Source organism: Triticum dicoccoides, chromosome 6A (assembly GCF_002162155.2).
Source record: "Triticum dicoccoides isolate Atlit2015 ecotype Zavitan chromosome 6A, WEW_v2.0, whole genome shotgun sequence".
Lineage (NCBI taxonomy): Eukaryota > Viridiplantae > Streptophyta > Magnoliopsida > Poales > Poaceae > Triticum > Triticum dicoccoides.
In genome coordinates, this window is record NC_041390.1 from 357,929,552 (window position 1) to 357,943,526 (window position 13,975).

At 47.0% G+C, this 13,975-nt stretch overlaps 1 protein-coding gene across 1 annotated transcript in view; it reads left to right on the forward strand.

The window, feature by feature from the left end:
- Nucleotides 1-9,834: 9,834 nt before the first annotated feature.
- Nucleotides 9,835-13,975, forward strand: part of LOC119316914 (cytochrome b-c1 complex subunit Rieske, mitochondrial-like) — a 7,359-nt gene continuing 3,218 nt past the window's right edge. The window contains exon 1 of the mRNA XM_037591307.1: nt 9,835-10,100. Within this exon, the coding sequence (XP_037447204.1) occupies nt 9,950-10,100 (151 nt within the window). The 5' untranslated portion in view covers nt 9,835-9,949. The remainder of the gene's footprint in view (nt 10,101-13,975) is intronic.

The following is a 13,975-nucleotide window of genomic DNA, read 5'->3' on the forward strand; positions in this document are numbered from 1 at the left end:
CTGAAGACAATCCCACTAACAATGACAATGATCAACAAGAGCAAAATCTTCGCCCTGTACATCCTCGTGTTGCCAATGAAGTGCAGATTGAGAGAATAATTGATAGCATCAATGCACCTGGTCCCCTCACTCGTTCAAGGGCAACTTAGCTAGCAAATTTCTGTGGGCACTTCGCATTCGTCTCAATAACAGAACCCAAGAAAGTTGAAGAAGCCTTCATGGAACCTGAATGGATTCAAGCTATGCAAGAAGAGCTTCAACAATTTGAGCTGAATAATGTATGGGAACTGGTTAAACGTCCTGATCCTCGGAAGCACAATATAATAGGCACCAAATGGATATACCGCAACAAGCAAGACGAGCATGGTCAAGTTGTCAGAAACAAAACTCGTCTCGTTGCTCAAGGATATACTCAAGTGGAAGGCATTGACTTGGATGAAACATTTGCTCCTGTGGCTCGACTTGAAGCCATATGCATACTGCTGGCCTATGCAAATCATCATAACATACTTCTATATCAAATGGATGTGAAGAGCGCCTTTCTCAATGGCAAGATTGAAGAAGAAGTGTATGTTGCACAACCGCCTGGCTTTGAAGATCCGAAACATCCTGATACGGTATACAAGCTCAACAAGGCATTGTATGGCCTCAAACAAGCCCCTCGGGCTTGGTATGACACACTCAAATACTTCCTCAAGAGCAAAGGCTTCATACCTGGTTCCCTCGACCCCACTCTCTTCACGAAGACATATGATGGTGAATTGTTTGTGTGCCAAATATATGTGGATGACATCATCTTCGACTGCACCAATCAGAAGTAAAGTGAAGAGTTTGGATATATGATGCAAGAGCAATATCAGATGTCCATGATGGGAGAGCTGAAGTTCTTCCTCGGTCTTCAAATACGACAGCAACGTAACGGCATCTTCATATCTCAAGAGAAGTATCTCAAAGATTGCCTGAAGAAGTTCGGTATGCAAGACTGCAAAGGCTTCACGACGCCAATGCCAGCCAAACATCATCTGGGTCCCGACGACAATGGTAAAGAGTTCGATCAAAAGGTATACCGCTCCATGATTGGTTCTTTACTTTATCTATGTGCATCTAGGCCAGATATTATGCTTAGTGTTTGCATGTGTGCTCGATTTCAAGTGGCACCAAAGGAGTCGCATCACCTAGCTGTGAAGCGAATTCTTCGATATTTGGCTCACACCCCAACTCTAGGATTATGGTATCCAAAGGGCTCAGAGTTTCATCTGGTTGGATTCTCGGATGCTGATTATGCTGGTGACAAAGTGGATCGCAAGTCTACATCAGGCACATGTCATTTTCTGGGACGATCACTTGTATGTTGGTCTTCAAAGAAGCAGAACTGTGTATCTCTCTCCACTGCTGAATCTGAATACATTGCTGCTGGATCTTGCTACGCTCAGCTTTTGTGGATGAAGCAAACACTCAAGGACTATGGCATTCATCTGAGGCAAGTGCCACTCTACTGCGACAACGAAAGCGCCATCAAGATTGCCAACAACCCAGTTCAGCACTCGAAGACAGAGCACATTGAAATTCGTCATCAGTTTCTCAGGGATCATGTTGTGAAGGAAGATATTGATATCATACACATCAACACTGAAGAGCAATTGGCAGATATCTTCACCAAGCCCTTGGATGAGAAGAGATTTTGCAAGTTACGGTGTGAGCTAAATATCTTGGAATCCTCAAATGTCCTGTGATCAGGCACACATCCTAACACTTATGCATATTGATGACTTAGATGTGCAACACAGGAACTAAAGTATATCTTCAATCAATGAAGACATACATTCTAAGTGTGAATACATTAATGTGGAATTTGACTTCGGAGCACCACGATAATTGTGCGCTGTGTCTGGGTCTAATACTTCCTATACGGTGGGTAATGCCACCACCAAAGGTTCTGCTCGAAGTGTTTCACTTGTGGCGTTACATTTGCTATGTCTTCACATTTGGTTTGGCTTCAATTTCAACATATCTTCATGATTATCTTCACTATGTTGAATATATATATATATATATATATATATATATATATATATATATATATATATATACTAGTGTTCTATCCTCTACAACATTCACTTATAGCTATGTCTTCTTGTTGAATCTTTTGAACTGAGTGAATGTGATCGGACCCTAACCTCTCTATGCTTTCTATCTCAAACTCTATCTCTCCAAGTCATATGCATTCTATTGAAACTGTTAAATGTCTTCTCTGCGTCCTTGTTAGTAGAAGATACAGAGACAAACATTAAGTCCGTTTTCAATGCTCATTCCTTCACCTAAAACCCGGAGAAGTGGGAACGACCACCCGACAATCCAGGCGTGCATGGGACGTGGAACAACCCTCGATATGCTGCATGACAGCCACGTGTCTCTCAGATGTGAATCGCCAGGGGCACCTGTGTAATAACGCAGTGCCGCCCCTGTACCTATAAATACACACCTCACAACAGTCATTATCTCTTCTTCCACTCTCGCACGAACCCTAGCGCCACCGCTAGCCCTCGACGACGTCGGCGACGAAGTGCTTCGCTGCCGCAACCTCTCCGACGCCGTCTTCACGCCGACCGCGGACATCGTCCTCTCCGCTGTCGCCGTAGGTGTCCTCCGTCACCAAGTTAGGGCACGGAAGATCGAACTGCTTGGCCTCCTCTTCCACTCCGTCTAGCAGTTCTTCGTGTGGTAAATAAAACTTCCTTTTAATGGCCCCCTTGATCCTATAGCTTTGTCACTTTCTACCACAAGCAGTTTCTATTCACACAAGTTGGATCTCTTTCATACTGCATCCCATAACATGCCTAGTATATTCACTTATGCTTCACAAAGTAGTTAGATTCCTCACTTGTACTGATCTCTGGATTCATACAAATCTGGAACCAACTCCTTATCTATGAGTGAATGTCTTCGCACGATGAGGTCAATGTCTTCTAAACTGATTTATCTTCAAAATCTTCTGAGAATGCATATGACCTCTTCCCCTTCCCTCGCACCTTAATGCTATCACAGGTACATGTCCGTGGGAGAATCCCTTGGTTCTCATAGTCTGCGTTCATTTGCAGAATACTTACAGCATCATATAAATTCTCCCGAAGCCAGTTCCTGTTTGTCCAGCAAGCGAAAACCTTTGAAGCCTTTGAACGTATTGAAGCCTTTCAGTTTTAAATTCATGGCTTCAGAGAAATCTGCAAGGAAGGGAGGCAGACAGCGTTGTGGCGGAACATCAAGAGATCTGCCTGATGACCTCTCAGAACTTTACAAGACAGATCCTGAAGAGGATTATAATCAGCGCAAGACCCGAATCCAGTGGATTCGAAGATATTGGGCAGAACAATGGTTCAAATACCAGTTTGTGACCCAAGAATATGCTGAGAAAAACGCCATCAAGCGACCGTGGGGAGACATCCTATACAAGAATCTTCAACCCAGGTCCAGAGAAGAAGCCATTGAACAAGGCTTCTATCCCTGCATGGTCCGTGGGCCACAGCCTGCAGATGCACACCCATCGTCACTACTATGGTGCCGTGACGATAATCTGTTCAAGCGCAACTTCCAGTTTGCCAAGAACTCAACGAAGAAGAACAAGAAGTCTTTGGGATTAGACTTCAACCCTGGTCCCTCTGCTCCCCGTGCCGATGGAACTCGCGAAGCTGAACCCAATCTTCTTGGGCCCTTCTACAACCTTGAAGGTCTCATCACCCATATCATGGTTCAAGGGACTGTCGTAAATGAGCCTGCAGATGATGCTGACTCAGATGAAGCGCCTGCAGCGCCGAAGCCAAAGAAACTGAAGTAGCCAAAAGCTTCCAAGCCTGCCTCTGCACCAAAAATCTCATGGGCGAAGCCCTTGACCACTGCACCTCCTGAAGACAGTGTGCAGTCTGAAGATTTTTCGCGCATCTCCAAGCCCCAGAAGGTCAAGATGCCTCTGCCACACACCGTCCAAGAACTGACAGCTGCTGCCATTCTGTGAAACGATGCCATTGATCTGTCCAGTGATGAAGATCTTGCAGATGACGCTCTTGAGCAACTCATCAAGAGCAAAGAAGAAGCAGAAATATTCAATGATCTGTCTCTCTTTGACGTGACAATCATCCACAACTTCATTGATGAGTGGTTTGACACGCCCAACATCAGCTTCGAAGATCTGCAACTACCCATTGGCCTCAGTGTCGCCTTCCATGGCGCCATTGCTTCAGAGCTAGCTCTCGCCCAGCGCATCATCGAACTGAAACAAAAGATTGAGTATGAAAAGGCTCAGTTCAAGAAGCATATGGCCAAGCTCAGTGTACAAGAGGTGAAAAACTTCAAGATTATGCTACACGAGCTCAAAGAAGCCTTTCCCAAGAAACGCGCAGAAGCTCAGGGTTCTCGGGAGCGCATGAAGAGCCTGGCTGACACGTGTGTGCAAAGCTACAACGAGGCTGAGAAGCGCAAGGCCCTTGGGCATCCGGGCATTGATCCCAGGATGGCTGCTAAGCAGAAGAAGAAGCCCACTGTGGCTGAACCCAACGCACTAAGGCAGGAAGCAGATCCCATTGTCCTCCAAACTAGCATGACTGGCTCAAAGCCAAAGGCCCGGTCAACCGCTTCAGAGCTGAAGAAGACAAGGAATGCTAAGGCTGAAGCAAGGAAGAGGAAATATCCTGAAGCCTCTGCTACTGCCCCCTCCAAGAAGAAGCGGAAGACCAATAAGGAACGGGCTGCTCCCACAGAGCCCTTGATTGTTGAACCCATCTCCATGGTTCGCCCTGACGCTGAATCTCAAGAACGTCAACTGACTGTCCATGAGCCTGCTTTCACAGAGGCTCATGAAGCTAAAGACTTTTCAGCAGCTGATCCCATCGCTGCTGAAGACATTGGTCACCATGACCATGTTGAAGATGATGCAGTTCTTCCTCAGCTCGAGCACCGACAGGTATCATCGCCTGTGCTAACGCACAACGAGCTCATCAGCATTGGTCGTCCTTTGACGCCAATTGCTCAGGATGCATCATGGGCTGATCGCCCACAAGCACAAGAGGAAGAAGACTTTGAGGCCCAGCCAACTCCAACTCCACAGGCATCGCCAGCGTTACGCAGGCTTCGCAAAGGACCAAGGCCTCCAGTCTCTGAGTCTGAAGCTAAAGCTGCTGAAGACATTCCGCCTGCATCAACCGATGAAGAAGAAACCCCAAAAGCTGCTACTCCCCTGTCCCACCAAGAAGCTGTTCTCGAGGAGAACGTGACTGTGACCGACCCTCCAGCTCGTCAAGTGGAGGTTGAAAATCTTGAGGCTGCCACCACCAACACCAATGAAGCCACTGACGCCGTCATGGCTGAAGCTAATGTGGAGCCTTCACCAACCCAAGCACCAGAAGTCAGCGAAGCCACTGATCCCACTGCTTCTGTTCCTGCGCCTGCTGCTGGTCCTCAGTTCGACTATCATGTTGAGCACATGCATTAGGTACAGAAGCCAATCCCAAGATTGCCCAGGTTTCCAGGTCCTGCATCAGCACCTGGATCCTTTAGTGTCAATGGCTTCAGAGCAGACAACACTTTCTTCAATAGCTCCAGGAACCCCTACTCAAGGGAAAGAATATTATCTGATCAGTTCTGGAGCTATCCGCAGCAAAGCTATTACTCCTGCATTCTATACAATCAAGGTCGCATCTTCCCACACAAGCGTCTTAACATTGAAGCAATAGCTGGTCTGCCCTGTCTGGAAGAAGCTCTGGATTGCTTCAAAGAGGTTGGACTGCTGCCGTTCGTCACCGACCAAGAGCATTGGAATGATGAGTTGCTGCTCCAATTCTATGCCACACTTCACATCCGTGGGTACAACAGAGATCCGAAGACTTGGATCCTGGAGTGGATGACAAGAAACGTTCATCACAAAGCCAAAGCCTTTGACATCATTGAGCTCACTGGTCTACCCACTCCTGGCGATCTCTACGAAACTGGCTGTCAGCTTCACAGTGAAGCTATGGAGAGCATCTTTCAGAAGTCTGAACCTAACATGAGTCAGATGCTCAGCATGATGAAGCCATTGCCCCAAGATGCTGCATATCCCAAGGAGTTCCTTGTTGAAGACCTTGAGTATCTGCCTAGGACTATTTATCATATCATAAGGCGAACTCTCTAGCCCATCAAAGGACATTCTCCACATGCCAAGCTAGAAGGTGCAATGAAGACCTTGGTCTTCTATATTCTTCATGGCAAATGCTTCAATGCACAGGACTTCTTCATCCGCCAACTTGCTGCATCAGGCTCTGATCTTTTTGGCTTGAAGTTCTATGCTCCATGGATAATGCGGCTGATTAAACTCCACTCCGCTATCTCATATCAGCCATCTACTCGCAATCATCGGATCTTTCTGCCTGATGTGGATATGTCTGTTGAAGCCATTTATCCTGAGCCTACCAAGGAACCTCTAAGTCTTCAGAATGCAGAGCATCAAAGTTTTTCTCAGAACATTGAAGGAGTTGAAGCAGTCACTCGTGTGTATCCTTTGGCTGGCACTACACGTGCACCGCATCCTGCTCTCACTGAAGCCACCGATAGCACAACTGCCCAACGACCCAAGAAGCGCACTCGTGTTCTCAATGACCGAGAGCTTCTTGTGGCTCTTCATCAGAAACATGATAGGCATCATGACTGGTTGAAGCGCCAAATGCAAAGCCTCTTGGTGGATGTTAACCGCATTCGCAATCTTGCCACCAAGAATGCCTTTGTTGCACACGAAACCTCTCGACGCACCTGGAAAGGGCTGACACTAATGTGCTCTGAAGATGATCTTCAAGAGGATGGCTTCTCTGAACGCTTCAAGTTTGACTCCACACCTTCTCGAAGGGCAGTGCTGCGACGAACTCCATCTCTTGAAGACTCTGAGTTCTCTTCCTCTGCTGCAACTGTGAATGCCAGAGTGATCGAGGATGAAGACGATGCCACTTCACCGCTACCTCCTTCAGCACGCTTCGACACTGCTCCAAGCTCTTCTGCACCGCCGAACACCACCGACGACCCTGCTGCTTCACCTACTCTTCATGGGAACGAGTAGATGCTCTATGTCTTCAAACCTTTTTGGTCCTTACTGACAAAAGGGGGAGAAGCATATGAGTTCGATAGTCTTCAAGCGGGTCCATATGGGCGGGTTCTTTATATTTTGCTTCGTGTTTACAACTCTCGTTTTGATACATTTGGTTCTTTGAGTTGTAACACTTAAACTCGATGGTCGTCTGCCACTTATTTGCTACTTTGTGATGCGATGATAAATTCCGCATGTGCGACGATAAATTCCGCACTTAGATCATTTTGCAGACGTCCATTTTCCATTATGCATGTCATTATCTTCACATACCTTCACATGCATAGTGGATTGTCATCATAAGTTGAAGAGGATCTCCACAAGCACAACCTGCCATGTGCATTTGCATTCTAAAGCAAATTACTTATATGCACATCTTCAGGGGGAGCCCTTGCGACTTGTGAAGACAATTCCTTATTCTTTACAATTTTACATATTATATTTCCTGTTAAAAACTTCAACTAGTTTGTCATCAATCACCAAAAAGGGGGAGATTGTAAGTGCATCTAGTGTCACCCCTAGTTGGTTTTGGAGTATTGACGACAAACCTAGTTGAGGGACTGATGTGTTTGTGAGAATTGCAAGATAACACAGGTAGAAGTCACTCATTGATTCGGTTTTCCTACTAGAGATGACCCCTAAAAATGTATGAAGACATTGATGTCAAAGGTGGTATATGAAGATATTCTCATTGAAGACTATGACAAGAGAAGACATCGCATGAAGCCTATGGAGCTCGAAGACCTAGATCTTTTGTAGTTCTGTTTCTTCTTTGTTGAGTCATAGGAACCACCGTACTGTTAAGTGGGGTCCAAGTGAACCAGTCAGAATGACTGAAGTGATGCTTAACCAAAACCTATGTCTCCGAGTGAAGACTATGAGAGCGAAACTTGTCTAGAGTCGGACAAGTCAGCTTTGCTTGTAGCCCAAGTAAAGCTGCCGCCTGAGTTTGAAATCTGACCGTTGGAACACGTGTCAGTTCCTTAGTGACCAAGGGTCATTTCGGACAAATCAGGTCGGGTTGCCTAGTGGCTATAAATATCCCACCCCCCTACAACCATAAACGGTTGGCTGCTCAGAGTTAGAGTACGGCTTTTGTCGTTTGAGAGCAACCCACCTCGAAGCCTTTGAGAGAGAATTCCTTGCGAGGATAAAGCCCTAACCACCCAGAGCCAAAGAGTGTTAGGCATCACTTAAGTCTTCTTGTCTGTGTGATCTGAAGACTTATTACACTTGAGGACTGTGAATCCTCCAGCCGGTTAGGCGTTGTGTTCTGAGCATCCAAGAGACATTGTGGATTGCCGGTGAACGAAGTCTGTGAAGGTTTGTGAGTCTACCTTGAAGACTTACCAGAGTGATTGGGCGAGGTCTGTGTGACCTTAGCTCAAGGGGAATACGGTGAGGACTGGGTGTCCTAAGCTGCGTGTTCAGGACTGGGTGTCCGGGACTGTGTGTCCTAAGGTTTAAATACCTACCCGCCCTAACCAGACGTACAATTGTCACAACAACTGGAACTGGTCCAACAAATCATTGTCTTCAACGACTCACTGGTTTCATCCCTCCCTTCCCTTTACTTACTTTGGTCCTTGTGAAGTCATTGTATGATTGCGCTATCTTTTGTCTTCACTGAGTGACTGCTTGTTCTGTTTGGCTTCATAATATATTCCTACCTGATCCTTACTACATTGCTGCTATTAGTCATTGTGCTCTCACTTCATTGAATACTTGACTATGGTTTGCCTAGTGTAGTCTACCTTCCACTGCATGGTAATAGGTTTATTTCTATCGTTTGTCTTTGAAACTTTCACGTTTTGAAGACTTTCATAAAAATCGCCTATTCACCCCCCTCTAGTCGATACAACGCACTTTCACATACAACCACACAATGATGGAACTGAGCAACTGCCATTTCAATAACCCCGCGTCTTGATCTCATGGCAGATGCAGACACGTCGGCATGTATCCTAAGGAGAAGGCCAATGCGTCAAAGTGGCAGAAGTGCCAGGTCCAAGCGTGTGTTGGAGAAAAGCGGCTCATGGCGGCGGAGCTCCGGCACTATGCTTGTAGTTTCTTGCTGCTTGCTGCCGACCCCCCTCCAACTTTACCCCAGACTCTCTCTGGACATGCGCGTCCAACTCAAATCAGCCACACGCCACAGCGAAGTGAAGAACTGAAAAACACAGGCAATGGCGGGGGCATGACCGCACAATGTTGCAAACCTGACGTAGTTGTTCGGCCTATACGCACCAACAAGCAAGTGAGCAACACGACGCATGCTGGTACTATGAGTACAAGAGGAGAGGCAGCGAAACAGTCCGCAGTAGCAGACGAGGAAATGAAAGAGAGCATAGTGATGGTCGAGAGTTGTGAATGTTGCAGGTTATGCGTTTGATGAAATGCATGATCATAGCTGCACTGCACTGGCTCGTGTGATATGGGCCATGTGTTCGAAACCACTCTTAAAACCACCCTTTAAAACTATTAGGGGGTATTGTATCTGGTTTTATATAAATTCTAGGGGGCTAAATATCCGGTTTTAAAGTTTAGGGGGTTATGTGATCGATCTCTGAAATCTCAGGGGTTATGTAGATTTCTTTCCGCAAATCAATTGATCTTTTTTAAAAAAGAATACACAAGACTTGATGTTTTCTCGTAAAAAAAAGTAAGATAGTGTTTTCTGCAAATGTAACCTTGAACGCGGTGCTTTGCTGCAATTTACTCCTTCCTTTGTTTTCTTCCTTCGTTCGTTCTGGTCGTTTCAGTGAATCGATCTCGCCCACCAAACCCGACCACCCGATCCCCCGGGCAGCCGGAGAGCGAGACGAAGCGGCGACGCCTACCGCAACCATGCTCAGGGTCGCAGGTCGACACATATCCTCCCACCTCGCATGGCGCCCCGCCGCGGCCGCCTCCGCCGGCGGCCTCCCTGGCGACGACTTCCCCCGGGACCAGAATCCGCGCTTCGCCATCGAATCACCCTTCTACGTCGCTGCCAGAGGTGCACTTCCTGCCACCCCGGTCTCTCCGTCAATGTCTCCCTCCGATCTGCGACACATGGGGAACCCATCCCTGTTCCTAGGGTTTATAGAGCCAGCGTTGGGCGTGGCCATCTAGTTGCTGATCTATGATAACTGATGTGAGGAGGGTTGTTTAGATATTTTTTGGATTACTCACTCCTTCATGCCCGATTGCCTTGCGAGTCCTCATCTGGTTTAGCGGCTGGATTTTTTTTTAAACTGTCACCCGGGGGAAAGACTCCCCATCTGATTTTTTTTGAGTTTTACAGAGTTAGGTAGTTTTAGAGGAGAAGTAGTCACGCCAAAGAGTAACATGGCCCTTTAGTTCGGCAGTTTTAGCCGATGAGACCAGAGTTACGTCTGAGATTACATTATGAATTACATGCAGTGGATCCACATTGATCCCCTGAAAAACACTCTGTGTTGCGTGCATCCCATATTTTCCAAAGGACTAGGAGGAAGATAAATGGCCAAATGGATGTTGGCAAATGTCTACCAGTTGGGCATGTGAAGAACAAGTGAGCCCTGTCCTCCAAGGCGGCCCGACACCGAGGGCAACTGGCTGAATCCATCAGCGTCTTGCGATGGAGGTTTGACTTCGTGTTGAGCCTATCGAGGTAGAATAGCCATCAAAAACATGTACCCTACTTGGGACCTTTGAGTTCCAGATGTTTGCAAGGTTTGGATCAGCGAGCTGGGAAGCAAACACCTCGTATGGCCCTTTTGCGGAGAAAGGGGAGCCATTCAGTAATGACCACGGGTCCGGATCCGCGGTGAGAAACATCCCACGGTTAAGGTTAGTTGATTAAGCAAATCTAAATCGATCCCATCCAGCATAATTCGATCTAGAATGCATTTTGCTGTAGGTTGTGGGTGAATAAGGCGGGGAAAGCAATGCAAAGTGGCGCAGGAAGTAGCCATCTATATCAAGCCAAAAGGAGGTAGAGGAGTTATACCATTAACTGCTTGTGAAATATCCTGCTTTTGTAAGTGCTTGTAAATGACTCTGCCAAGAAAAGAGGCATTTGCTCCTAGTCCTTATATAGCGGTGAGTATTGAGTAACCCAATGAGGTTTGTGGGCTGGAGGAATTTGAATGCAAATTTCAACATGAGGCAATTGTTTTTGTGCTTCTAAGTTTTCGACCCCAAGACCACTTTGCAACTTTAGGTATATGCACTCCCATGCAACCAAGCATTTAGCACCTGAGAAGGTGTCATTGTTAGACCAGAAGGAAATCCTCCTATGTTTGTCTAGCTCCTAAAGAACGCTCTTAGGAAGGGCAAATCATAGCATTAAGTAAGTGGGTAGGTTGTGAAGCACTGCAGAGAGCAGTATGAGTCTGCCATCGCGTGAGAGAAGCAGCACACGCCATCCAGAAGGTAGATGTCGCATTGGTCAATGACTGGTTGGAAGGTCGCTGGGTGTAATTTGTGCAGTGATAGCAGGAGACCTAATAGGTATCTTTGGGGAAAGGAAGCAATATCAATAGCCAAAATGGCTGCCATGGTAGTCTAAATGCCGTCGTCTACATTGATGGGAATGAGGGTGTTTTTGGAGAAGTTTATATTGTGCCCGGTGACGGCAACAAAGTCATTGACGATTTTTTGTAAGTTGGAGGCAGCATTTGTGTCAGCCCTGGCAATGATCAGCGTGTCACCCGCATATCACATGCTTGCATGATCAAGCATTGTAGCACGTCTAGCCACAATGGTAAATAGGAAGGGGGAGAGGGGGTCTCCCTGTCTAAGACCATTTCTGCATCGGATCCAAGGTCTCGGAGAGCCATTTAGTATGATTGCAATGTTGCTTGAATTCAGCAGGGCTTCAATCCATGCAATCCATTTGTCGGAAAATCCCCTAGTGCGAAGAATTGGGAGGAAAGAGGGCCAATAGAGTCAAAGGCTTTGCTAAAATCTAGTTTTATGGCCATCATAGGTGATTTTAAGGTGCCTTCAAAGATGGAATGGTCACCCTTGTGGTTGGTCGACTTGATGTAGCCGCCGTAGCTTCCTCTTGTCGATGCGCAGCGTGCTCTTCATCTTGGACGTGACAGTCTTCTTGTCGGCACCGTTCTTCATGATGGACTTGGGAGTGCATGAGCATGCTCTTCACTTGTCGTTGCTCTTGAGCTTCATGGTGGCATTGGAATCGAGGCCGATGTGAACTTGAAGAAGATGGTAGCTGAAAGTATGTGCACTTGAGCGTTGTCGTGAAGATGATCTTGAAGAGGAAGATGACTTGCAGTTGTTGAGCATGTTTTCGATGAACTCCATTTCTGCATTCAACTTGGCGTCGAAGTGGTCCACCTTGTCATCAAAGTAGTTCTTTTAGGCGTGTAGACTGGATGCAATTTGCCTTCGCTATCCATAGTGACACTCGGGCAAGAGTTACCTCTTTTCGATCTTGGTGAAGGATCAAGTGATCTGTCAATTGACAGTGTAAAATGAGTGCACTTGGTGGAGCTCGGTAGGGAATTATTGGCACGATTCAAGCAATATGAAGTCCAAGATACGTAAAAGCTGGAAGCAAACCGCAAGGAACACAAAATGCGACATGTTAGAGGTCATGTTGGATAATCCTATCGGACATTCCGACGCTATCCAGAGAGCACTTGGTCAATCGGACATAGGGTTGGACCCTGGGTTGGACTGTCCAACTTGATAGGTTTCAGCAACCTTAGCTTGTTGATGATGATCCTCACTTCCCCTTTGAGTACCTTCTCCTTACTTGAACATCCTCCTTTTCCAAGCTTCCCTCGCGGATGGTGTGGGCACTTGTGCATGGCCTACACTGAATGTTTGTCATTCGGTTCAAACCTAAAGGTAGATAGAATTCACCTTAATACATGTGATGTGCGTGTCCCTTGGCAACGCAGCCAAGGCCATGAGATGACCCTAGGGTGCTTTGCACCATACACCCCCCCCCCCCTCTCTTGAAAAGAGTTGTCCTCGACTCTAAAACGCCATCACCATGGAGAAGGAAACAACAATCACTATGTACTCAAGAGTGGAACTCATTGATCACTATGCACTCATCATCTTGATGCTTTGTATGGCCACTCTTCAATGTCGCTACTCCATCCATGAGATGTATCATGCAACAATAAGGAAACAACAATGAAAGTGTAGCTCATTCCCAGATCTCGCGCGCAGTTTAGGATGGGATGTGACCAGTGTAATCGGGTTAGGTTGGAGAGGGCAACAATTTGAAATTCCCAGATCTTGCGTGCAGTTTAGGATTCGGCCTAGGTATAGGAGTAGGCCAGGGAGCCGAATAGGGGACCATTGGAGGATTTCCTCCAAATTTTTTTCGAATAGGGGACCGTCGATGAGTTGATCCTAGCAGTGAACATTGTTTTTAAGGCGTCCCTAAGGCGTCGCCTAGGCGACGCTTAGGCGTCAGGGCGCCTTGCGAGCTCGAGGCGTCCACCTTGCCTTATGTACCTGTGTAAGGCGTCCGCTTTAAGCTTTAAGGCGTCCAAGGCGTCTGCTTAGGCATCCAGGTTGTTGCCTTAGTCCATTTTGGATGCCTTAGCTTGCCAGGCAGGCAGGGGAGCTGTTTTAGGGGGGAAACAGAGTTTTGGTGGGAAACAGAAAGGATGTTGGCAGTTGGCACCAACAGGTAAGAGGGGGAGAGAGAGAGAGAGAGAGAGAAACAGCCCCTAATCCGCACACTCCTCCCCCTCCTTCCCTCCAGTGGCTCCTCTCTAGCAGATCTGCTTCCTCCTCTGCAGCAGATCCTCTCTGGCAGCTCCCCCCCCTCCTCTCCAATGTCTCCTCCTCCTCTCCAACAGCTCCTCTTCCTCTCCAGTACAGCAGCAACAACCAAATTCTACTATATTCTGCTGCTTAGAA